We start from the raw sequence: 27,907 nt of genomic DNA on the forward strand, positions 1-27,907 counted from the left end.
ATAACAAATGGTCAATCAAGATAACCGACGTAAATCCAAAACTATTTTAAGTTCTTTACACGATCGGTAATTTTACTGCTCTATGCGGTCAGGAGCTTTTTTTTTTTTTTTTTTTTTGAACGAAATGGATTATTTTGTCACACCATACGGTCAAGGAAAAGCTGTAAGATGCTGACAGAGGCTCTGTAGCAACCAGCATGGATCAAAATGCCAGATGCGGTATGTGCTCTGTGAGCTGGCTGCTTTTAAACAGGATTGAATCAAAGTGCATTATGACATAAGACAGTGGCTCGGATCAAATAGTGGCTTCAGATCAAATATCCACCAGTATCAGTGTTGAAAAATACATCATTTGTCAGTGTCGTCAAAAAATATTTTACAAAGTGAAATAAAATTTGAGAAAAGTACAAAAAGAAAAAGAACAGGTGACATTGCCGACAACAAATCCCAAATGATGCATGCCTTTTGCATATTTAGGTGAGAAGCCAGCCAGAGAATTAACACGTAGTTCTGCCTGATACGAACTGAACTCGAGAGTCTAAGCTCGGATGTCACATGGAAACTCTATCATCTCAACTGTGAGGCACACTGGCTTAGAAATAATAACATAGCCTGGGAAAGTATAGATTGAGGAGCCCCTCGATGGGGATATTCAGTCATCATCATTGCCGCCACCATCACCTTCCATGCCATAATCCTCATTTCCTTCTGCATTATCTTCAACATTGTCAACAGCCATGTTTTCCATTACTGCCATTTCACTATGCAGTACATCTACTATTTGAGCCTTCTTTTTCCGTGGGTCCTCTGCTCGCAATTTGTCCAAATTGGCATCATTGAAAAATGCACCATAGGGCTTTGCAACCTGCAACAAAATCTTTATGAATGCAGTCCAGCAGCCAAGCAGATTTTGTCTTAAAAAAAAAAAAAAAAAAAAAAACAACAACAACAACAACAACTTAAATGAAGATGCGAAGATGCACCTTGTAATAACATTTTCGATCTTGAGCACTTTTCACTAGGTTTTTCCAATGATCGTCTTGCATCAAGGTTGATGCAGAACCCACAACCTGGAAGGATATGAAGTACGAAATTTTTGAATTCAACAAACTATGAAGTAAATGAACAAAAAGGCAGAAAGAAGAGAACATTTGCTTTCAAATAACGCTTACCAGAACAGAGGATCTTGCTCTGGTGATGCCAACATTCATTCGACGAAAATCAGAAACAAAACCAATCCCTTTCCCACTGTTTGCTCGAACACATGAAAAGATGGCAATATCTTTTTCCCGTCCCTGTGGACAATGAAGGCAAGTTTCAGCAGCCATGATACCGGTGGTGCATTGTCAATTGATCTAGAAAGTATGAACATCACCTGGAAACCATCCACAGTATTTATATCTACTACTTGATCAGATTGCTCCCCAAAAGTAGCCCTGAAACGCTCCCGCAGAAGCTTTACCTGGTGTCTGTATGGGGAGATGACCGCCAGTTGAGAGCTGGACTTCAAATCTTCGTATTTACTTGCCAACTTATGATACAGGAGAACTATGAACTCAACCTCCTGTTCATTTACCCAAGAACCACTTCCTGATGGCTGGCATTCAACTCCATCTATATCAAAGAAAAAAAAAGGCCCAAAGCAGCGGTAGACGTGCCAAGGTGAACGTGTCTTTTTAACAGATTCTCCATCTTCTAGAAAACCACCATAAAATTCTTTTGAAGGAAAGATGCTTATCTGCATCAAAAAATTAAATTGAGATTCCAAACAGAAAATGTCACTGTCATTATTAATACAGAGTTAAGGCTAACGATCTGACTTCTGGATGCATGCGGTACTGGATTTTGAGCATCTGTACAGGAAAGCCGGCCTCCTGAAATCTCTTGAACAGACTTGTGCCATATCTGCTAGATCCAAAAAGAGAATACTTACAAGTGAGACCAAATTAAGCAACATGATTGCAGGAGAACAGCATCAAACCAACAATTACCCAAATCTTTCAGCAGTCGAAGAAATTACTGTTGCTGGCAACTGGACTGGATCACCAACCTAAGAAAAACATCAGCCACCAGCAATAATCAGACATTTTCAAGGAGAAGACTAGGTGACCTATATGCATCTACACAATTATAAATAGCAGGTGAGGCTAGCAAGGCACTTATTCACGAGAGAGGGCACTCTCAAGGAAACAAGCAGATAACAAAAATGTCATGCAACAAAGGGAGTCAAGAACATGAGACACAGTACACCCCTAGCACTTCCAAGAAAGCATAATATAGATGCACCAAAAGAGGATAAGTGCAGAATGCGACATGAAAGTCCTTACATCCCAACATACCTTATCCCAGTTTAGGTACATCATTATTCATGTTCATGAAAATATTTGGAAGATTATAAATTAAATCACCCAATGGCCCCGCCTACATAAAAATTGATCCAAATTGAAAGCCTTATATAGTAGAGTAGTTCTAGCTAAACAGAAAGAATGATGCTTGCTCGTGCATGCAAGCAGGTGCGCACACATGCACATACACATACACATGAATGCACAAAAAAAAAAAAAAAAAGGGTACGTATGTACCATTACCCATATGTGGACACATATATAAGAACAACACAAATCTTGTTTGACAATATAATAAATTGACCCACATGTTGACACCAAAATTCTAATGCGTCTAGGAAAAAAAACATCATGCCATTCAGGTGCAACTTGTGTTGAACAAATGTATATATCTTTAAGAAGCATGATGGGAAGGGGGAAAAAGAAAAGGCAAATCATCACATCTAGAGCCAATGCACTAAAGATAGCCACACTCATGCTTGATGTATTTCTTAAGAGTCGAGGCTAGATACTCACGCAATTCTTATAGACAAGGAAAATGCTAGATAAATAGCGGAAAGTAGTACCAAAAAATAGCAGAAAGCAGAGGTACCAAATATACATTCAAGGAGTGCAACTGAGCTGAGCTGGAGCAAGACAGTACCAGCTTGAGCTAAGCTTGATATTCAGCAGAGCTTGTTCAAGCTTTAGCTTGTATTTCTGAGAGGTTCGACTAGATATCTTATTTCTTATAGACAAGGAAAATGCCAAATAAATGGCAGAAGGCAGAGGCACCAATATACATTGTATAGGAGTGTAAGTAAGCTGAGCTTGACCGAGACAGGACCAGCTTGAGCCTGGCTCAATATTGAGCAGAGCATTTTCAATGTTGACTTGTCTTCATGATGGGATGGAAGAATCCTATTCAAGAACTAGTTATTTGGATCCCTAGAAGCTGAAGCTTAAACTGTTCAGCTTGACCATGTGCTAGCTCCACTGAGCTAGATTTGGGTTAGACAGCATTTCAGAAGCAACTTGGATCAATTTTTGTTGGTGACTGACTAACCAGTAGAGGATCTGAAATAATGGCGTTTGCCAGTGAGCAGACAGCATGAAGTTTTGGTAAAGTTGGGGAGCGCAAGCTATCTATCTATATTGTTGGTGATGGGGGTTGCCTATGAGGGAGGGTGCTAGTCAGTGGAAGCAATTTTTAAACTCTTTTACCATTCAGCCTTAGCATCAAATCAGTTTTTGACTTACCACAGTGGTGCCAAAAGTAAGATTATATTTAGCTGAAAACAAGATGCTCATAAATGGGTCACGTGTTTTGACAGCCCTTGTTTCTATAATGAAAATATAGACAAACAAACGTATGCGTACTTAGCTTCACAATCAGTTAAATGACCAAAAAATGTTTCATAAATGATTTTGTTTGGTGCCAAGAAGGTCAAACATTAAGGATGGTTGTTATCCAGCACCTAAAAATTCACAAAGAGAAACAAAACCTTGCCTGGTTTTTATTGATTACTAGTTAGGATGCACATGCATACGCACGTAAAGATTAGCAAAAGAATAACTAATGCAAAGCAAGAAGAAAAAGCAGGGAGAGATCAATTTAAAGATCAATTTATGGTTCCTTAACCTTCTTAACAAGAATATAACAGATAATCAATATAACACTTCATAAGCACTTTCTATTAGGTTTGATAAAATATAATGTTATTTGTCGTTTTCCTTAGAAAAATTTATTTGGTAAAAATGGAAGTTTTTTTAATATGCTCAAAGTATAATCTGACCATCATCACTGCTCAAAGAATGCATAACAAAACACAACATTCAAAAAATATTTTTATCTGAAGTTACCTATGTAAATAATGCTATTACTTGATCTCATGAGCAGCTCTTAAGCTTAGATCATTCAATTTTATACCAATACTAAATTTTGTTGGGCATAACTAAATTATAGTAGTTGTCATAGAAGTAAACTCTAATTTTTATAGACAATATCCTATTATTATAATACAGTGCTATAGGATTTGATGGTCAACTAGACAATTTCAAAACCTAAGCATAAATAGATTTAGAGATCAAGCATTATCTTTTTTATTGTTGAGAAATGTGTAGAAAAATATAACCTTTATGTGCCAATAGGATGTTTAATATTCACTCGATATTTGCACTCCATATGGCCAATAATAATAATTTCAGGCAACGTTCGCCGAACCAATCCCAAGCCGAATGGTTCAAGACGTTCCAAGCTGTACCAGCTGCAAATCGGGACAGTTCGGCCAGCCAAATTGGAATACCAGACAAGAGAGAGGGAAAGAGATGAAGAGAGAAAGAGAGAGAGAGAAGGGGAGGAAAAGAGGGGATGACACTGTCAGAGGCCCAGAGGTGGCCCATCAAGACCACCGAAGAGCCATGGAGGCTCCACAGCTCCATATCGCCCAATAGGGTGTTTAATCGAGATAGAGAGAGGGGAGCAAGGGTAGCGGAGAAAGGCACAGTCGGTGGAGAAGCCGTCAGAGAGTGCCAGATGGCGTCGTGGCCACCAAACAGCGGCAAAAGCGCAAACGAAGCTGCAACCGTAGAACAAGGGCGACTACCCTTGCTCAATTCATCGTATTTATTTTAAACAAAGATGAATAATGAAGCCAGTAATGGATTTGCCGGCTTCACTATTTCAGAAATTTTTTAAAAAAATTGGAGAAACAGTGAAGCCGGCAATGGATATGCCGACTTCATTGTGGTTAGAATTTTTTTAAAAACAACCTATGAAATAAGGGCAATCACCCTTGTTTCACTTCCGCAGAGACACGACAGCGATTTTGTCGTCCAACTGCCACAGCAGCCAGCCGGAGGCCTTCTGGCAGCCTCTCCACCAGCTTTCCCTCCCTTTTTTTTTTCCTCCCCCTCTCTATCTCTCTCTCGATCGATCGATATTTGATGGAGGAAGCAGAGGCCTTGGCGGCCCTCCAAGCTTGCCCGCAACCCGCCTACGGCCACCGCCAACGTCTTCTCCAGCCACCCTCTCCATCCCTCCCCCTCCGCTCTCTTTTCCTCCTCCCCAATTCCTTTCTTCGCTTCCGTGTTAGTTTACGCCGGCCTGGTCCAGCACAGATCCATACCGACTCATACCGCTGGCTAGCCAGCATGGATCCCAATTCTGGTTCCACAGATCTTGATTTCAAGTTTTATCCAGCAAAAACATTCCAAAACAAAAGTTCCATTATGAAAATAGGAAACTTTGAGTTGATGAATGTGATGATCCCATAGCATGAATTCATTCTAAAAGCAAATAAGTTGTCCTCTTCTTTATGCTAGATTATGTAAACAAAATATACTCATTGCTTTACAACTAACTATTTTCTAAACACCTACAGAAGAATGTATTCCAATTTGACAATGGAAAGCTTCCTTTGGAAACAAGGTCAAAATGTTTCATTAAATGATGACCAGCTAAAGGAGAAAAGGTCAAAGGACTTCCTGATGGACACGTAGAAGGTAACCTTTTAAACAAAGTGAGTTTATATTTTCTATATCAAGCAACATCTTGCAAGTAAGGTATTGTGGATAAATGATTGACATGAATTCATTTTTTCACCTTTGTTGAGAAATAGGGTGAGGATGCCTTCACCAAATATTAATCCTAGGGAAGCATACTTGGTAAACTGAGGCAATTTGGCCTTAACATGATTCCAATCACATATGTTGGACAATGATTGTATTGATGAATTAGTCTTACCTAGAAAATTCGAGATCATATTGCTCTAACACTCATGTAATTTTTATCTTTTTAGAAAAAAATTAGCTATAGATGTAAATCATCTAATTTAACTTGTTAGCTCAAACTTTCTACATATATTTTTAGAAATAACAGATGCTTACTGTCCTTTCATATAACTTAGTTCCTTAATTAGAACATTCCATGTCCTCATCTCTCCCTCGGGCATTCAAATGAACACTGTCAAATATCATTTTGAACTCATAGCTAGCAATCCATAAAACCCTTCATGCATGAAGACATCAGGCTAAGGCTACTTTGAGCTTTCATTTCAAGAGGTTATACTTTATATTATGACCTTATCTATTTTCCTTGATTTATAATCATTTGCCCTTGTTTTAGATCCATCATCAACTTGACATTTCATCGAAGCTTTCCTTTTTATCCATGCCTTACTATTTTTCTTACCGATTTGATCACAGGCTCTAAAATTTAGGCCACATAGAGGCACGTACGATAGATGCAAGATATATGTGCATTAGATTGCTATTCTTGGATTTACGAGCTAGTAGGAAGTTTCGGATGATCGTGATGGAATAGAGAGGCATTCAGAGTTTCATACATTTCATTAGGATGTACTAATTCAAAAACTTGACTCAATCCCAACTTTTTTGAGTGGATCAACAACTTGGACGAGTTAACTTGTAACTTACAATAATAATAATAATAATAATTAAAAATAATTAAATGTATAAAATGTAAATTTAAAAGAAAAATATATGATAACATATATAAGAAATTTTGGTAATAATAAATAGCAACTACTACAATAATATATTATTATAAGTTTTTAGTTTTAACTCTTTTTTAGTTTATCAGTAATTACCTCTTATAATAAACTATAACAACTATAATAAAACTCATATCACCATTTAATTGTAGCTGGTAGAGATTACAAGGAATGCTACAAGACCTTTAAGCATTGTCTAAGAGTCATTCCAAGCAACTAGAGGCACGAGATGGTGAACCCACATCCTTCTATTTTAAGTACCCAAGAAAACCTATAATAAAACATAAATAAAGATCCATAAAAAAGAAAACCTTTGTTTATGGTAGTCAGGATTCCCAGTCTGGAACAATTTTTAAACAGTAATTCAAGTAGATATAACATCCAAAATTCCAAATCGTTATGTACAAACATGCGAGGAAAAGGGAGTTTGATGAAGTATTAAATTGAATTAGTTTGATGGATTTTGGAATTTTAGGAGTCTTGACAATAAGGTTAGCATGTGGTCAGAAGTGATCAAATCATCCAATCTATTAGACTCTAAACAGGAAATAGGTACCTGATAGTTTTGGTACCCATATCTACAAAGAAAAATGTGAGGAAACACTTAGTTGTTCAATTATATGAATGTTAAGAACATACAAGAATTTACTTGAGCCAGTGATCAAATATATTTTAGTTTAAAAGTTTACTTGATTAGTTGAAGAAATATTTGCAAGGACAAATATATTTTCGTTATCATGGGAACATTCCAAGTGGATGTATTAAAAGTGCAAAAGTATTTAGTTGATGAGTTTGATATATTTTGGGAATATAGTAGTATTTTGAGAAGCATCTTAGGAGAAAAGATCTAATTTAATTATTATAAGGGCATTCTAGGAGGGGTGAATTTTGGAAATGGGAAGTTTTCACATGGTTATTCCTGCACTTTATAGTTTTTAGGATAATCATGATTATAATCATGAAGCCTTCCCCCCAACTATTTGAGGTCAGCTTTATAGATCCTCATTCACCAAGTATTTCTACTTAGGGTCACATTGATGTTATTCCAAGTTTCTTTGAAACCTTCCTTACAACCTCCATCCATATCACATTACACCTTTCCATCCTTTTCTTACCACCTTCAACACAAGCCACCAACTACCGGAGCCTCCACAGATCTTTGTTGTACCAACTCAGTTGATTTTCCGTCACTTTGTCCTTAACATATGCAACTTCTATAGCTCCTCTTGTATATTCATGTCTTATTTTATCCTTTCTAATTTTACCATACAGTCATCTTAACATTCTCATTCCTGTACATTCAACTTGTCTACAAAGAGGGATAATTTGGAGGGCAAAGAAGAAGAAAGCTAGAGTACATACCCACAAGGCCTCAACAAAGGTTAAAGCTTAAAGGCCATTGCCATTTTCCTTTTATCAAGTCCCTAAAAGATAATACTTAATAGGAAACCCTTTTTTTATTTATTATAGTGTTGGTTAATAGGAGTCAAGATGGGCTTAACACTGCACTACTAAAAGCTTCCCAAAATTGGAATTAAGAGGGGACCTAGAGCAATTATATTGAGAACATAAGCAAAGACCAGGAGTAAAAGATAAGAACAGATCACTTTCACCACCTCAATCCTACTATGAGAAAATAGTTAAATAAGGTTGAAGCAGGGTAAAGGTGTTCTCTGACAACCAAGTACCACCAAGAATGAAAGGGAATACACAAAAAACACATACATATATAAGAACAGAGAAATCATGTGAGTCCATAAGCAGATGAAAGGAAAATCTGAATATGGATGTGGAAATATGCTGAGCTTAGGAGGAAGAGCCGTAAAAATGGACACAATTGAGTAAGATAAGAAAGGGCAATAATACAGGAGCAACAGAAGAAAACCAAGATGCAGTTTGGGCACCTACATCGCTAGCCAAAAGTGGCCTTAAAAGAAAGGGATGTGAAATGCAGGCTTAAGCAACTAAAAAACAAAAAGGAGAGCTATATAAATCTTAGTAGTAGTTAGAATGATCCAAAAACACTTGAATTTGGAAAGACCAGGCACTAGATAGGAACCAATTCCGTATAGCAAAACCCAATTTGATGATTAGAGTTTAGTTGTTTATGTTTGTTCTTTGTTTGGTCTGAGAGAGGGCCCGTGCATCAAGACATACCATATTGGAACATGAGCACCACAATGCTAGGGAAAAAAAAATGATAATAACTGCTGGAGATGGTAAAGAAACTACACATTAGACATACAAGAAATACTTGTCTGCATCCCTGCGCCAATGGGACAAGTGTTGATGGTTCCACCTGATAAAATAACAAAACAAATGTAACGACATGAGAAACATCAAACATACATCAAACATTGTAGCCGGTTGAATACAAGTCTCAGTTAAATGTGAGATACAAATGGAACATTAAATGTTCTTTTATCAGCACAAGCCACTTCAGATACTACATGAATCTTGACAAACAACCACGTCATGTTGGAAAACAGCAAAAGGCAAGTAAATGGCAATATGAGAGTATAGAAAGAAGTAGCTTGACCCATCCAAGCTTTTTTTTCTCCCTTAAACAAAAGAAACCACATAAAGTATAGAAACATCAACAAGAATAATAATCAAAGAACACATCAGCATCTCTATGCATCATGTGGCATTGAAAAAGAGAAAGAGCTGAGCATCTTAAAAAAGTTCTTAGGTAACAGCAAGAAGACATTTGTACTGGTGTGAAAAAAATCTTGTTTGTTCCTTTCCCATCCTAAACAATAATAATTTCCAAACCTGCAAAAAAAAAAAAAAAGGGAAAAGACCCAATGCAATCTTGTTGTCTCGGCATGCTAATGAATTGACATTTTACAGATATTCACCTTTCCAGCACCTTCATATATTATACTCTTCTCTGCACAACAGCAACTTTTCCTCTCCTTGCATCTTGCATCACTTTCTCTAGCGATCCCTTAACATCTCTATCCTTCTAGCTTTTTCCTCAAGCTTATGCACTTATCTCCCATTAAGCAATCTGCTTCATTTTTTTTCTTTTACATTATACTCTTCTATTGAGTTGCAAACTTTTGTCTCAACACCAATGGAACATATATCCCTTGGTGGACAGATGTATATGAGGGATCAGTTCAACATCCATGATGATTCACTTGATGGGGACAAAATATTATGGCAACATAGTGGTGGAATATGTGCCCTAATGATGGTTATGGCCAGGATGTGAAAATTGTGCATGAGTTCCGGTTGGCTAGCCACTTCCTATTCCAACGTATTATAAAAACTTCTTGCTTACAACTTGTTATGCTTCCACAAGTGAAGGAAATGCAATATCAACTTCAACAGATTTACACCAATACTATTCTTTATAATTTGCTTGGAATTATCTTATTGCTTAGTGACATGACCAAGTGCTCAAGACTTCTTTTGCTCTTCCGATCAACTGTTTTTTTGAGGAAACTCTTCTAAACAAATATTGGATGTATCTGTTAAAACCTGATCTAGATTGCTGATCCATTCCCTAATAGCTCAAGCTTGCCCAAAGTTAGTTAATATGGTATCAAACTTGGTCCAGGTCATTGGTTCAAATCTCCTCCAAGACAATTTTTCTTTAGTTCATCCAGTTAATTTTTCTTTAGTTCAGCTATTTGCAATCCCTGAGTCATTCCTTGTGTTGACTCGTTCATGGTTATTATCTTAAGTTGTTCTTGATTCATTTATGCATTCACCGAGGGAGGGGGTGGGATTGGAGGGCGGGGTTGTAGTAAGGCCTGATATGTGTTGCTGATCCATTACCTAGCTTAAGATGTCAACAATGAAGCTTCTGATTTAGACATCATGAGCCCCTTGCCCAGAATTCTTATGTTTCTCAAGAGTCTAGCACTAACAAGCAAGGAAGAAACGAAGGAAATGACCTAATGTATAGAAAAGAAAATTAAAGTCAAATTGTGTTCCACACAGAAATTTTTCTAAAACATAACGACAAACAATGTTCAGGTAACTAAATAACTCATGAAATCGCTTAATAATGGTGTGAAACTCCATTGGAGTGTCAGTGAAAGGAGAGACAATGCACTTACAGCTTGTGCAGCTTCATCAATTATAACGACATCAAACACACGATTCATTCTACTAAAAAGGGATGATCCACTGAAACTCAGAGTAGAGAAGACCTGCCAGTTGGAATGATAATAAGAGAAACAGCAAATGATGCTAAATTCCAATCCTTCGACAGAAAATCGACATACAATGGCTGATTCATCAAGAATTGAAGCCCGAATCCTATCTCGATCAGCTCCTCTGGATCCCTGTTTAACAGCGCCAGATGATGAGCGATCCACACCAGCAAGTTTCTGTTCTACCTGAAAATACATGAAATGCACTATTGGTCACTAAAGTCCATTGATCATCAAATATGCATCTCAAATTCTCAACTACATGCAAAGCACTCACAAGGTAATCCATGGATACTGCCTGCACAGAGTGATGTGGCTTAAGACCAATCCGCACAATTTTGGGAGTATATACATGGCCATACTCATCATGCATACCTGAAAACAAAAGCCAGTATTAGTTTCATTTTCACAGACTGAAAATGCACCGAAAGAATTTAACACATAGCCAAATAGACTAGCATTCTTATTCAAGATAAATAGCATTCAGTACATTTGGTAAGAGAATGTTATGATTGCAAACAAATCTTACTTCTCTTAAATTTTTCATAATCTAATCACACGATGCCATCTTCTAAGAACTGCATCGACCAAACTAAATACAACTAATTACTGATGACACTACTAACTCAACCAAGAGTAATATGGAAGCAATTTTGACTAATTATCCAGACAAGGCAGTCCACAATTTTTCATGTTTCAAGTATCTCCACATTCATGGGGAAATTCAAATATTGCCTATAACTGTAGCTTTCATCTTCGGGTTGTCTAGACAAATCGATTACACCACCAGATTTCTGATTGGACCAAGAGGCAGTCTGAAAGTCTACAAAATCAGGCATGAGTGGAAAACCATGTCCAAATTACAGGTGGTAAGGTAAACAGTACATAATACCAATTATATAATGATATAAGAAAGTGGACCATCGCCCAGCTAACACTTTATAATTAGAGATTTCTATTTTCTGATATTTTTAGCAAACTAATTTGCACCAAAGTTAACAACTGATAGTATCTAAAGACACTGAATCATAATTCCTTTCATGCTTCCCAAGGGCCATTAATTCCATCAGAACAAACCTCTTCAACAAGTTCACCACATCTAATCTAATAGGATCATCTTGTCAAGTTATTGTAGATTTCAAGTATTGTATATAACAACAACAAAAAAAAAAAAAAAGAAGAAGATATCTCAAGTTAGGACCCAAATGGAAATTTAAGCAATTTTTAGATATGCAAAAGAAAAAAAGAGTCAAATCCTAATTCTGAAGCAAAGCAAATATATTTCGGTTCAAAGTTCAAACAACTCCTAATAGAACCTAGTACTCATTTTTTTTATAGAAGGCAGAAACAAATAAAGACTAAACTACCTAAGTCCAAAAGAAAAACACTGCCCTAATATCTGAAGCATGAAAATTTGCATCATAACATAGTAGTTCTTTTATCAAATCAAGATCTTGATCACCAAGTCATCATGTTAATAGTTAAAAATTTAAGGCAAGCTATAAAATTTTAGTACAGGCCTATCCTTGGACAAGCGGTCAACCAAAGTGTTTTAGACAAAACCACAACATTTCAGTGGGTTTCGGTTTAAATTGGTCAAAGCACCTTAAAACCCCATCAAATATCAATGTGGCCCAAGCAGAAACCTGAAACAATATCCTTTCTTTTCAAACAACTGAAACAAGGCGTTAACTATTTCAAGCTTAGTTTTACTTTGAACCCAATTAAAAAACTTCTAAACTTTATTGTCAACACTTTAAAGTTTCATAGACTCGATATTGGACCTCATACTGGTATCATGCTGGCACAATTTTGGTATGCCTGGGATGGGATCGGTTTGGTACTGGTACGATATTAGTATTATGCCCGGTACAAGACGGTATGCACCAGTATGGCAAACCATGCTTTAAAGCATGTTCTTGTAGGAGTATTCAATCACCAAAAGCAGATCCTCAACTATAATCATCATAAGCTACCCACTGAAAAATTCTTTTAAAAGATAAACTTCCCATCAATGTTAGAATAGGGCACTGTAAACTAGAAGTAAACTTGGAGTCCCCCAAAGTGACTGTTAAATCTTTTTTGATTATGCCATAACCATACCGCTCAGGCCTTCTTTGAGCCTTTTGGGGTTCAATATCTTGTTTTGTCAATAGTCAGTCAAACCTAAAAGGGCTACATACCCTGTCACTGCAATCTTTCTAGATCCTTCTCACTGCCTTTCATTATTACGTAATGCTTATACTTCAAAGAGCTTCATACTTCTTTACTAATTTTGCATGCTATGCTTATTGATCGATATTTTCCTCTGCACCTTTACTGGGCCGAAACCACATTAAAAGCCAATTTCGAACTATCCATACCATTGCAGGACTAAAGACATGATGATGCCACCCAAACCCACAAATCCAAGGAAGAATAATGGCTTTGTAACCTAAATAAAAGGCTGAAAGCCAGAGCAGGAAAGGAGGCTGAGATGCAGGCAAAGGCACTAGTTGAAGGAATATAAGTTTCTATTAGAAGATCAAGGTTGGGGGAAGGAGAATGGGAGGATAGAGACCAATATCAGTTTGGATACCAGGTCCAGCGCTGCAAGTTAAATGCCTGCTTATACATTTGTAGTTAAAAGAAAGAATTAAAAATAAAGGATCACAACTTTCTCTCGTATAGAGTACAAAAGGTAAACATGAGAATGATGGAATTTATTTGATGTACCGATGATTAAAAGATAAAACAAAAAAGAAGCATGTGTCTGAATGGGAAACTTCCAACCTGTGTGCAGTACACGCAATACTATCTCATCAAGTGCAGAATTGGAAGGAGCACAAACCAACACATGTACCCGATATTTGCGGTTAGAGTTGACAATCTCAGGTTTCTATGCAAGAAATCAAGAGTGTAATGCATCAGGTATCATACAACCATTGAAGTCAAACACACAAAGATTTCAAAAGATTACCAATTCATTTCCAGTAGGAAAAAAACCATCATCACCATCAACAGGCATAATTAAATCTCTTGGATTTGCACCACTTAACCAAGGAGATGCCTTAGTCCAGTGACAGTACCTGCCAATCCCAAAAACAGAACACTGATATAACATGAAATGAGATACATAACAAATAAACAAAATAGCCAAAAAAGTTAGTCACCATATGGGGGACTTGAGCTTAACACATGTATATCACAGCATTAACATAATTAACAGAAGTAAGCCACCATAAATTATAATTGGTCACAGAAGCCTCAAACTGTATTTTCAAATAATTTAAATACTTTATGCAATTTGACATAGCTGTGTACCTTTCATTGGGTCAAGGTTGTAAATACCGTTGGATGGGATTGTCCCAGTTTCCATGAAATGAGATGCCCTACATCCCGACACATGGGATGGAGAATGTCCTATGGCGACTAAGAGGAAAAAACTTGTCAATTGTTCTGGTTGCTAAACCATATTAGCTGACTCTTATCATGCCCTTTTAAAATAAATCTTATGGAGTAAAATTATGATACATTGTATCTATCAAGACAGCCAAATAATTGCAAGCAAAAGGAGCAGAAAGCGCCACAAGGCAGTAACAGTTTGTTTGTATAACCACAAGATTTGATTGACAATTTATACCCTTGATAAACACAGGGCAAAGCTCAATAAGCCAAAGCAACCATCGCATTTGTTTATACCATGTGTCCAAAATAGATCACTGGCAGCCATATGACCTTTCGTGATTCCCTAAAACCACAAATCTTTCAAAAGAAGAAGAAAACGTTATTTAATTATGTTGCTTTGAAGGTATAAGCACTGAAAAAAATAAAATGAAATTGAAAGACAAGTATTAGTCGAAGTAGCATGAATTTCTACAAAATAGAAGAGGAGGAGGAGGAAACATGATCTAATTAAAAGACAAGTATTAGTCAAAGTAGCCTGAATTTCTATGAAATTTCTGCATCTATTGACCCCAGAAAAATATCATGTTCCTTAGTAACACACACTTATCAAATTTTGACATGAACAAAAAGCCGAAATTATTTGCTACATACTTGTCCTGGATTTGCAGCTCTGGCCCATGTTTTGGTGCAGAAATTCCTCCCCTGCATGAAAAGATATTCATATCATAAACCACAAAGACAATTAAGATAGTCTGTATCCTGTTTTCTACCTTATAAGTTTTTCTCCTATACTCAAAGGCAAATCATTGAAAGAAGAATAAAAAGCATAATTACTTGGATTGCACTCTTCCAGGAGCTGAATGAAGGACAGCATTGAGGAGTCCTAGTATGGTTTGTGTCTTTCCTGTTCCTGGGGGACCCTAGAAGAGAATGTGTTGTTAGGATCTCAATGGGCAATTAATCTAAGTTGCAAACAATAAAAAACTGACAAAAGCTTTCATGGAAATTTAATATAAGTTTGATGTGCGGATTATGTCTAAAAATTCAATTGATGCAGGATCTTAGTAATGATCTACAATATTTATTCTCTGAGTTTGATTCAGCAACACATGAAACAATACATTTTAGAACATTCAGTGACTTACGAATTGACAATTTAATTGTTTGGAAATGTGTTACATTTATTGTTATTAAAAGGCACCTTGATGTATTGGAGGCATATCGACACATCAACCAATTTCATGAAACTCAAAACTAAAACAAAGCATCCAAATAGTCCCTTCCATCATTTTATTGAGCTTAATTACATCTTAGTTGACTGTATCAGAAATGCAAGGCCAATAAGTTAAACTAATTCAGCAGGCATTACAAAATCTGATTAACTATGTACATAGGCATGCAAGAATTGTCCATAAGTGAACAAATATAAAAAAAAAAAACTAATTAACTGAACAAAACCACACTTTCCATAAATGACACGTAAAAGCAACAAGATTACCTGTATTAGAACAAAGGTTCTACGTGACAGACCTGCCTGCAACAGAGATCAAAGTTATTTTATTGGAAGCAAATGTGCTTCGATGGAAAAAAAGAAGATGTAGACCACTCATGCCATGTGAATAGAAAATTTATTTAGTCTCGTATGTTGCTAGATATGATCTTACAGAAAAGACTCACTTGTACAGCATCTAATTGTGAATCATTTAGGTTGCTTTGGAGGTAATCCATGAGTGGTTGAGGAACATTCCAGCCCCGATCTCCAAGATTGTGCTGATTTGACTTTTCAGCAGCTGACAATATCAAATCCTTGAAAGGAAGAGACGCAACAGAATGCAGTCCTACATATTCACGCATGATAGTAGATAAACTGCAAATCTGATAAGGCCAATTTGTCATAAAGAGTATGTTTAAAGACAAAGCAATAATCATTATTTTATCATTGTGCAAAATTTATTATAAATGATTAGTGGTTACACTTAACTAGCTTTTCACAAGAATCCTTAAATAAATATGGTTAGCACATGTGATAATACTTAAATAATCAAACCAGATTGCAAAATAGCACTTACAATAGTCTATAAGTGTCTCATTACCCTTCCCCAATTATAGGAGTGACAAACAGTGAAAGTTGTTTACCATCTACATAAACCACCTTATGTAATTTATGAAAAAAATTATTTCATTCTGATTGTTCTTATTTCACAGATATTTTTCTTCAGAATTCCCATCACTTGGCACATAGGAATGTTAAAAGATTATATCTATCCTGAATAGTGCACAGACCAATGGCTCAAAGGTGTTTGCATTACTATAATAGATCTCTGTGATATTAGAAATCCAGTACATAAATATAGATATCCTATAATAAGATTTCTACATTCTTAATCACTAAAAGTTCTTGAAATTACATCTAGTGAAGAACTAGTTCACAAAAACCTGACATTACATCAGCACCAATTAAATTTAATCTGAGTTTCAAGTATTCATTTCCAACTACAAGTTATTATACAATCAAAATTCACAATACACGCAGAATTATGTAAAAATAGCAAAAATGAAGACAAAGGACAGAGCATTAAATTTAACATGTCACAATTCAAATGGAACTGAAAATATCACATCAGCAATAAAAAGAGGAACAAATATAACCTTGAAATTGATCAAAGATATGGCAAATTCAGAAGCAAAGATGGCATGAAACACATTAAGATTCATATAAGATGTGTGCAAGTAGCAATTGGAGGACAAAAGGATTGAAAAGCAGTTTATTTCCTATTTATTATTCATGTAAGCTAGTGTTTACCCAATAATGCCATCAATTTATTGAAAGAAAAAGAGAGTCATATAGCAAAATGTACCGTAGAACAAGGTTATCTAAATTAAATGCTCTGCTGTGACCTCCATTCTGGATCACAAATACCTCAATTGTGGTACAATTTAAAGTCTGCCAAAACAAATTTTACCCTGAAATTTTTAGTTTGGCCACACGTGACTGGACAAAGTCACCGTAGGATAATAATTTTAAGCATAAAGAATTCGAGTTTAGAAAAGGGACCAAATTGGGTGGTGAAAACAAAATCAGATTGGTAGCTCCAATAAAAAAAGGAAACGAGTTTCAATAATGGAATAGGCAAAACAGCAGCTGGAATAAGTCGAGCAGTCATGAAAATCTCTACATAAAATTGAACATGTTTTAATAAAGCAATCCAAAAACCTTCAAGGAAATTTGCACAACTAGGAAACTATGCTATATACAGAATAAGATCAAGTGAGCTGACTAAAATGCATGCAAAAGATCTCGCAAATCAGATGCCAATTCAAACTTACTTTTAGAATCCACAAGAAGCTCTCCGTTGTTTTAAAAACAGAAAGCATCCTCAACAGCCTTTGACTGTGTTCGGGTTCAGCTTTATCCAGATGCTTGACCTCCCCAGAAAGAAAAGTTCGAAGTGTAAGGGTTTCTCTGCTGCCACGTTGCTCCACCAAGGCAAAAGCATATGTACTTGGAGTCATTCCCTCATGAAACTGCAATATGCAAGGCATGCCTAAGTCATTAATAAGTAAACTGCTCATCTAGTTGATCAGCTAAATTTGACACATTGAGATAATGGTTAGCTGAGTAAAAGCCAACTTAAGTTAACAGATAATAAATACTTTTTCTCGTATCTTTCCTCCTTATGTTTATGTTATTCCCCCTCATATTTACAAGGTGAGAGTAGGGTGCTATCGGGATGGGTCAGGTTCGGTTTATACTAAACTCAAAACCACATCCATTGAGGCCAAGTTTGGGTTCAGGCACCCGGGCCACTGAAGGAAAAGGTCAAGTTCAGGTAACAAAAATATATATTGGATTAGGGTCAAGCAGAGGTCAGGCTTAGGTACCCATCAGGTATTAAATATTATATCTTAGAGTCAAACTAAATAGCCCATTCTTTGAGAAGTTTATCAATGAAACATCCAACACGTTATAAAAATTGAATCATGAACAACAAGCACATGATGGTTGATTACATAAAAATTGTCGATCAAAAAATGAAAATATATGCTTAAAGTCATGTATGAATACCCAAACATGTTCTAACATGTCAATACTTTTTTTCCAATTGAAAGATATATATAAATAAAACTAATGTTATATATTTAATGCATGTGTTTGGTGTACTTTATGTATGTATGTATGAACTTTGTATGAATGCATGCATGCATATAATAAACCGGATAATTTATGCAGGTTCAAGTCGAATCAGGTATAAAAACCTCAAACCCAAACGCGACCCAAAAGTGAGGTTTAACTTTCATTCCATATCCAACCAATTCATCCTTGGGTTTGGATCAGGTACCAGATTTGTGGGTTGGAGTGACAGCCCTAGGTGAGACCTTTTTCCTCATTTCCTTGCCACCGTTTATCAAATAAAAATTAACAAATAATGAAACCCAAGAATTAACAGGTATTAGGTATATGGACACCATAATCAAATGAAAACTCGTCCTTAATGTCCATTAAACCTAGTTCTACCTACAGATTCCACATTTACTAACAATTTCCTTCTGCTTGCTCCTTCGTTTTTTCCCTCCTTGGAAGACAAACGAACTGTTACTTTGCAAATGAGACAGAAAGAAGCACATAACCTTCCTATGAATTTGAACAAAGAATAGGGAAATTTCTACCTTTTCCTTCGACAGGAGCAAGAGATCATTTTCTGACACTTGTTCTCGGAACTCATCAAGAACGGCCAACGATACATTATGAAACTCATCGGTCTCAGCGCAGGAAGCGACAGCGCCCTTCTGCCAATCCGTCTCCTCTGTCACTCAAGAAATTCAAGGAATGAACAAAAAAAAACAAAACAGAGGAAACAACCCAATACCCAAGATTCCGAAACCCTAAACCTAGACTCCACGCACCTTCTTCGTCCCTCCCTTGGACGATCAGGGCCTTCACCTCCTCGAAAAGGAGCGGCTCAAAGACTCCAATGTACTCCTCCACGTCTTTGTAGGTCTTCTTGACGTGCTTCAGCCCCGCGGCAGTTCCATCTTTGGCGGCTTTCTTCTGCAAACAGGACCACACAAAGGAACCAAAGAAGGTCAGATCGATCGAAACCCTAGAAAAAAAAGGGATTAGAGGAAATGGATCAACGGCGGGAGGATAAGACATCGATTACAGTGGACTCTCGGACGAGGCGGAGATAATCCCAGCTGAGGACGATCTTTTGGAAGCGATGGATGGTCGCAAGAGAAGCGGCCGGAGTGGCGACGGCCTTCTCCACGGCCATTGCCTCGTCTCCGTCCGCCCGAATAGAATTCGACAAGCCTTTGGCGCGAGGGTGTACGGATCGGTGCCAGGGTTTATTGCTGGGCGATTCCAGAGGCGGGTGCAGCATTTTAGTAAAAAGTCGGCCTTGCTTTGTTGACTCTTTGCCGACTTCGTCCATTTGATAGAATTCTAAATAATTTTTATCGGAAAAAGGGATAAATTATATAAACAATTTTTCGGGATGCCTGCACGCGAAAATCCCATCCGGCGTCCCGGGTCTTCCTCTCGTCACTTTTTATCCATTCGGACGCGCGTCTAACTCTTGATAATCCGGTATTAAGCGTTAAGTATTATTTTTATATTTTTTTGGTGGATTGCCGGTATTGTTTCTTGAAATGTTGCAGGCAACGGGAGAATCTGTTGACAGCTGAAGGCCGTTCAAAATCAAGCTCCCATTTTTATTTATTACAATAAATAGTTTTAATTCTTATATAATTTTTGAAAATTCTGCTTTTAAAGATAACTAATTAGACTAAGTGCAATGTATTTGGATAGGCCTTTTCAAGAATTTTAATTTATTAATCTAATAAAGTGATTTTATGTCAAAAGAGAGCTGCCGGTGCATTAGAAGAAACGTGTTGTTAGATGAAGAAATGTTGTTTATGGATGAGATTGATAATTTTTTGTCTAAAAATAAAAATCATTGTATATACTTTATGGATATGTACTTGACAAATTTCTATTAATATTCTAAGAGAATCCTCGTTGGCATTTTCAACCTGGATAATATACAGAGAGACAGTGATGTATTTTATTTATATTGTGAATAAATGATGTAATAATTATCTACATTTTTCGCTATTTGTCTGTGCCAAATGTTGCTGCTTATACCATTGATGGAATTGAATTTTTGTCAACTTATTTTGCCTTTCTCTAGCCTTCTTTGGTATTTCATAATTATTATGTGTCAAGCAATGATATTGAATTATAGTACGACTGCTTATTTTGTTGAGGATAATTGGGAGACATTATTTTGTAAAACCATTATTTAGTTAACATAATAAAATATCTATATAAAAATAATATTTTTTATGTAAATAAATCAGTGATGATTATGAGGCTATTGCCTTTCTTATCTCAAAACAAGATAGACAAAAAAAATGCTTGATGATATTCATCATCATCATCTCAATTTTTGAGATTGGTTATGTGTGAAGAAGACTAATTCTTTTAAAAATTTGTTCATTTGAGATTACGGTAATTTTTTTTTTTATCAATCACAATGTAGCACAAAGATTTTGTAACATTGTTTTATTATTTTTAACATATAATACCATCATCTTCACTAATTACTTTCTGATCCAATTAATATGCACACATGTTGAGTTCATTTTATTATGCTAATATTATATTAAAATATTTTCAATGAGAATTAAACTAGAGGTTTTATCAATTTTAGCATGTGAGAATTTGCTTATTTGTTGGCTATGCATGCCATATACATGTAACCTCATGAAATAGATTTACTAATCTAAGCTATCTGTTTGAGAGAAACTTCTAATGAATTTATGTCATGTTTGCATTAGAACAATGTTAGAGAAGAAAACAAGTAGAGCAAGTAAAAACCCATGAGTAATCGAGTTCCCAAGAACAATTTTTTTTTAGTGATTCCCAAGAACAATTATTGATTCCATACCCTGATTAAGAACAAAACTATTTGGTTCCAACCATGTCAAAGAAACTTAGTTTATAGCATGTGAAAGTTGATTGTCACAATTGAACCTAAGAAAATAATAAGAATTACTTTAGATTGAACATATAAGATTGCTAAGATATTGAAGTATTTTGCATGACACAAACAAGTGTATTTTAGAAATAAACTTGACATGCATGTATTTTGATTTTCATATGAAATAAATATTATGTGAAAAATAAATATATAAATATCTTTCAAGCATAAACACGATGTTTGGATTTTAGATGTTGTTTCGGCTCCTATGGAAGAAATATCAAGACTTCAATATAGTGCCAAGGATAGCATGAAAAATAACTTAAAAAGGAATGAGAAAGAAAAAGAGGAAATTTAGCATTTAAGAAATTTTTTGAATAGATCAAAATTAAGGACCTTCTAATTTGATCTTATTGGCAGAATTTGGTTGGATCTCATATTGTATCACTAACGCTTGAGTTAATGGTCTAATTATATAAGAACGTGACAATCCAGCCTAATAACTTAGCCAAGTTTTTAAATCCAACTCAACTAAGATTTTTAAAATTATCTTCACAATATGATTTCTCTACATATATTACATATACTTAAATATATAATTATTATTTAACATTTTTATATTTATATATCATGAATCATTTGATATTTATTTGATATTATTTTTTTTATAATTTAATTTAATTTAATTTATATTTATATATTATTTAGTAATTTTATAATAAGTTGCAAGTTGACTCGCACCCTATAAAATTCTTTATATAAGTTTTAATTTTTATATTATATTGAATCATTGTGCTTCAATTTATATCAGATTGATTCAAAACCCATTATTTTAACCTTAGTAAATTGCCAACTACAAGTTGAGGGGAAATCTCCCAATGCTTTATTTGGAGTTAAATTGGATTCAAATAAAAGGTGAGGTTGTTATATACACAAGACATCTACTACCAATTTCAATACTAATATTAAAAAAAAAATCTAAAATTTGGATTGATCAAGAAGAGCTGACATGTCTATATATACAAGATTACTTACCTTGAAAACTTCTATCTTATACATCAGATCATCTCAAAACTAATAAACTATATCATTTCATTATAACTATACACTTGGAATGTCTTGATACATGGATTAGAGTCTCCAACATATATGATTTTTTCTGTAAATAAATATTTTAGGCCATTTAGATTATATTACCAAGTTGCTAGAGGTAATTTCAACCACCCCGTATATTAATATCCTTCTAGTATATCATCAGAACGTCAATCTCCCGCACGTGTGTCATACGTGACTCCTGGATTCATACGTGCCGGTTATGGTTCCTCTTATGCTCCTCCTGGACCTTGTTTACCACGGTCCATGGCTGCCTGACTCACGCGCCCATTCATCATCTTCTCCGTTCCCCTACACCCCCTCTTCCTCGCCTCCGGCCACCGGCGCCGAACAGAGGGAGAGCTCCGGGGATTCGCTCCAGGTACCGCCCTTCATCCCTCTCCCTCTTTCCCCCACCTTTTTCCCACTTCGCGCCCCTCTCCCGTCGTTGGATCGCTGCTCTCGCCCCGACTTCCGATCTTTCCAGCCATTCCATCCTCAAACCTCTCTACCTATCCCAATCTCGCAGCACCGCCCCCAATTCCGCTGCCCGTACCCCGATCGCGCCGCCAGCGCACTCCCAATTCACGGTCCCTTATCCGCCCGTCTCCAAATCTAATTTCCACGCACATGGTGCCCAGTTACTTCTATTATTCCAGATCTTAACTGAAAACTTTCGTCTTTTTCTTCTAGTGCACTCAAACAACGTGGATCCGGTCTTTATGGTCTCTTCATGTGAATAATTAAGTCCAGTATAGTCATAGTATCTATTACATTGGTGGTTTAGGGTTTATTGAATGAACATTGCTGTAGATTTTGATTGATCTTATATTAGATCCACTTGTATTGCCGAGGATCTCAATTTTGTTGCGGATATACTTTGGTTCATGTGCTGATTTGTATGTCTGCTGTCTTATAATTGCAGAAAATTGTACCTTGGAACACTGAGATTTTACCGTCTTTGTCGGTGAATGCGCAAAAATGACGCCACCTCAAGATCCATTTTATATCGTTAAAGAGGAAATTCAGGATTCTGTAAGTCTGTCTATCCATGTTACTTTGTATTTATGATTCGACTTGATATCAGACAACACGAAGACAGAATAAGGGGACTAGATTAGATGAGCTTGGTAGATGTGGCAGTAAGACTCTGAAGGATTAATTCCGAGATGATGGCACTGGAGGGAGCTTAAGAGAAAGGTAAAACCTGAGTTGTTTCTGTTGAATAGGACAGAGGTATGGTTCATGCGATGAACATGCTGGTTTTGAGATGGGTGGGGTGAACCTTAGAAATGTGAAAGGGAACTATGAGAAAATATGAGGCTGCTTTCCATATGATAACATGGCAAACTAGGGTGACCCCAATGAATAATAAAGTGATTCTTGAAGAATGCAACATAACTGTGTTCTGAAATCTTTGTGTTTCTTTGCACATCTAGTTCCTTTTTTTTTTTTTTAAGTTCCAATATGGATGTCCTATCACTTTAAAAGAGCCACATGTTTTAGTTGTTGAAAGGATGAACATCTTACCTGAAGTGGGTCTTTTATGTTATTTAAGGCACTGTTTATGAGGTCATGTATGCTTTTATACTTGTAAAAGGTACTCTTCCACATTCATATATGACCCTGCTTTCAATTTATGGATATATTTATGTGAAAAGAAAATGACAAAACCTTGCTTTTATACATCTAGGAAGGACATATGAACCAAGAGACTGAGAGAGATTTATTTGGTAATGTATGGTTGCCTTGAGGAAGAAAGGAGTAAAGGTGGTGTGAGTCAAGATGGGAGTAAGACTGTGAAAACAGCGAATATAGAGAGACTAGGGAGATTCTGGTGGCTGTAAGGTCTGAATCTGAATGCGTGTTTGAAAGGACCTTAAGGTTCTGGAGGTTCTAGAAATTTATCAGATGTCTTTCAGTCATGTGCGTGTGAAACTTGGTCCAACAATGCCATACTAAGGGCTTGTATATTCATGCTGAGAGGCCAGTAAATTAGGAGAATGATGCCAAAAAGGATGTTAATAGATGTGGCAAATGGTGATTTATTATTTATTCCTGTCTTAGATATGTTTACATGAGAAGTAATTGTGAATTACAGTAGTTATGTATAGCCATATATTCCGCTGCTTTTCTTTAAACAAATATTAACTGTGAATGACAGTTGTTATTAGATGGAGAGTCCATTTGTCAGTTTGAGTGTTCCATGAATTGTTTGATTACTTTTTAGCAAAGGACCCAGGCTTCTTTATATTTCATACGATTAGTTTCTTTACATTTATTAATGAAAAATGCAACTTTTGATGAATATGTTAATATGCAAGTAATGAAAAAATGCTCTCTCATCTTTTGTATCAATGGTGGCAGATTGATAAACTTCAAGCTACTTTTCGCCAATGGGAGCAGACCCCTTCAGACACTGGAGAGCATGTTCATCTAAGCAAAGAGCTCCTTGCCAGCTGTGAAAGCCTTGAGTGGCAGGTATCAGGACATGGATACCACTATCAAGTTGTCTATTTTCATTTCTTCTACTTCTAAGAAGTACTTTTCTTATCAACATATTGTTATACTGAGGTCTCAACATATTAGAACATGGCATATTACAACTAGGCCTAGTGAATAAGCAAAATCGGACATGAAAAGGAAGATTTCCCCTTTTTGTTCCTTTGATTTGGATGGCACTCTGCCAGTACTGGCTCTGTATGGTTAATATTTAGCTAAGTGTTTTGTTTGTTTCCATTCTTTTGTTGGGCTACAATTCCTTAGTTGAACTTATGGTCTTTCTGCCTTGAAAGGTGGAAGAATTGGACAAGGCAATTGCAGTGGCAGCAAGAGACCCAGCTTGGTATGGCCTTGATGAAGTTGAACTTGAAAAACGGAGAAAATGGACTAGTACCGCACATAATCAGGTAGACTTAATAAAAATCATCAAATTTAATTTCCTCATTAGCACTTTTATTATTGTTGTTTCATGATCCCTAAACTGGAAAAGTATTTTGGATGCTTCGATGAAATTTTTAGGTTGGTATTGTGAGGAGAGCTGTGGAAGCTGGAAAGGAGAAGAGCAGTTCAATCAATGGTATGCGTCAAGAGCTGATGAGACTTCCTAATGATCATGCTTCTCAAGCAGGCAGATCAAACCACTTCATTGCCGACAATGATGATTTTATCTCTTCAGAATCTGATCGGCAGCTGCTCCTAATAAAGTAATTTCGTGTCTTATTTATTTAAATCTGTCCTTCCATATTTATAGTGGACATGGCCAAAAATTTTATTAGTCAAACACTTTCTGCAACCAATTTTGGAAGTCATTAACTAAATCAAATTGCTTACTCAGTTAATGAACAATCATCATGTGATACTGAAAAAAATAGTTTGACTAGATTTATTGATGAAAGTAGGACTTGTTGCATTTGATAAGTGAGGTCAGGGTTTCAATCCATGGTGAGAGACAGGATCAGGCTTTCCCAAGGAGTCATTTCTAAAAATTGACAATAACTTAGCTATAATTTCTCCAAGGCATTGAAGAATATTGGGTTCCTGTAGTCATCTTCTTCCAATGGATACATGGATATAGGTACTTGTGATACGTGCTGGTGCATGTGTCAGACTTTTCTAGAATCTAATGGTTTTTCTTTCACAGACTTGGACCAAGGCCTTCATATAAATACCCATGCCCAGGTACTAGGTACCAGTACATGATACCAAACTGAAGGGTCCATGTAACATAATTTTCTTCTGTGTGGATTTAGAGAACCTTGTCTGCATAGTCATCCACATCATGGAGAAGAATGCATCAAATGAATGAAAAACCTCGGTATTTTTTAATTGCCTTCTGAGTGGAATGGGTTGGCTTGTTTCATGCCACAGCTGAGCCTTTGATTTCAGACTTGTGACGAGTAGTTTTATTTCAATGCTGACTTATCCCTGCTAACTGATGATACAGGCAACAAGATGAGGAGCTGGATGAGCTCAGTGCCAGTGTTCAGAGACTAGGTGGTGTAGGGCTTACCATACATGATGAGCTTGTTGGACAGGTATTTTTGTGTTTGTGTCAAATTTTTTATATTATGAAGGCAAGATTAAGTTGAATATCCTCAATGATTATGGTTCAGTTGGTGGCCTATATGGTTCATAGAAGATTTTCGCTTTCTTGTAAAAATTGATATAGAACATTGTCCCAGAAAATTATTTAGCAGATGGGCGAAGAGAAATAAAGAGGCATTCTTGTCTTGCTTGTTTTTGTTTGATTTGTTATTTTGTTTAAAGCATCTTTATGGTTGTCCATCATGTCATTATTGTTTTTTGACATGCAAAATGTGCTTCTTGGCTAGATTGGTTGAAGTGGTCTGATTGTCGCAATTTTTACATGAATCTTCCTTCCTGGCAGTGGTTCATAGGTCTTATGTCAGTTGCGTCCAGTTTTTTTGTTACTTTGCAGCAGCATCCTGTATTTGTTCATTTACAGTGCAGTAGTGCAGGAGGCTGGCTTAATCTCTACTATTATGTTCCACTGCTTTTCTGCAATAGCTCAATAGTGGCTTTTTTAATTTATTATTGGTGTGATTTTTATTTTATGGTGATGCAGGAAAGAATATTGGATGACCTAAGCATGGAAATGGAAACTACTTCAAATAGGCTTGATTTTGTTCAGGTTAGTTTTCGCATTCTTCTGTTTAGAAGATGTCTGCAATTTTTTTTTTCCTCTGGATCCTTTTGATAGAGCAAATTTCATTCAGCAGTGAACCCAGTTAAATGACACGCTTTCTGGTCTTTTCTTTTTCCCCCTTGTTGCCACCAAAGTGCCAAAAGGCATTATTAAACTGAAAAAACACTTTTTTCATGCAGAAAAAAGTGGCCATGGTTATGAAGAAGGCTGGTGCAAAGGGACAACTTATGATGATAGCATTCTTGATAGTTCTTTTCATAATTCTTTTTGTTTTGGTTTTCTTGACATAGAAAACGGAATAACAGTGTGATTGAGTATTTTGTTAATGTAAGCTGTAAGCAAAGTGAACAAAATATTTGAAGACTTCAAATAAATCACTGGTGGATAGATGCTCATATATCACTTGAATTATGAAGGATCATTCATTTCTGAATCCTGAGACTTCAATATATTCTAATGCGGAGCTTCTGCCCATATATCATGCTGCTAGCTCTCATACACCTAAGAATTTTTTATTCCCTTTATTAAAGGGTGCCTATTTATCATTGAAACTGAATAATTATGAGTTGCAAAATGCAGAGTTAGTATGCTGGACATCACCATTGTTGTCTTCATCTCTGCAGCACTTGAATGCTCCAATTTCTGATAAATGTGATAGTGAATGATTTATGTCAATTTGAGCATTCACAACAGAAGTTCACTCCAGGAAGTCAATTCCAGTCACAGAGCTTATTGCACTTTAGTTGACTAGCTGCAATGCAACGTGATG

General features: G+C 36.2%; 2 protein-coding genes across 2 annotated transcripts; one reads left to right on the top strand and one right to left on the bottom strand.

Annotated features, from left to right (window-relative positions):
• Positions 1-290: 290 nt before the first annotated feature.
• LOC105051985 (probable helicase MAGATAMA 3) lies at positions 291-19,774 on the bottom strand. Its single transcript, XM_010932655.4, has 20 exons — positions 19,557-19,774; positions 19,300-19,444; positions 19,063-19,199; positions 17,722-17,919; positions 16,072-16,269; positions 15,893-15,928; positions 15,229-15,314; positions 15,046-15,096; positions 13,967-14,075; positions 13,780-13,885; positions 11,285-11,382; positions 11,080-11,193; positions 10,912-11,004; positions 9,084-9,137; positions 1,992-2,050; positions 1,821-1,905; positions 1,376-1,738; positions 1,173-1,295; positions 984-1,070; positions 291-865 (listed from the first exon to the last, which is right to left on the bottom strand). Exons 1-20 carry the CDS (start codon positions 19,665-19,667, stop codon positions 653-655), a joined length of 2,466 nt encoding a protein of 821 aa, XP_010930957.1. The 5' UTR covers positions 19,668-19,774; the 3' UTR covers positions 291-652.
• A 2,939-nt stretch (positions 19,775-22,713) lies between these two features.
• Positions 22,714-27,571, top strand: LOC105051984 (syntaxin-61). Its single transcript, XM_010932654.4, has 8 exons — positions 22,714-22,851; positions 23,395-23,504; positions 24,837-24,950; positions 25,265-25,378; positions 25,491-25,675; positions 26,416-26,506; positions 27,058-27,123; positions 27,318-27,571. The coding sequence occupies exons 2-8, from the start codon at positions 23,451-23,453 to the stop codon at positions 27,426-27,428; spliced, it is 735 nt and encodes a 244-aa protein (XP_010930956.1). The 5' UTR covers positions 22,714-22,851; positions 23,395-23,450; the 3' UTR covers positions 27,429-27,571.
• Positions 27,572-27,907: the final 336 nt, after the last annotated feature.

The sequence above is a fragment of the Elaeis guineensis genome, chromosome 9, assembly GCF_000442705.2.
Source record: "Elaeis guineensis isolate ETL-2024a chromosome 9, EG11, whole genome shotgun sequence".
In the NCBI taxonomy this organism is placed as follows: Eukaryota; Viridiplantae; Streptophyta; class Magnoliopsida; order Arecales; family Arecaceae; genus Elaeis; species Elaeis guineensis.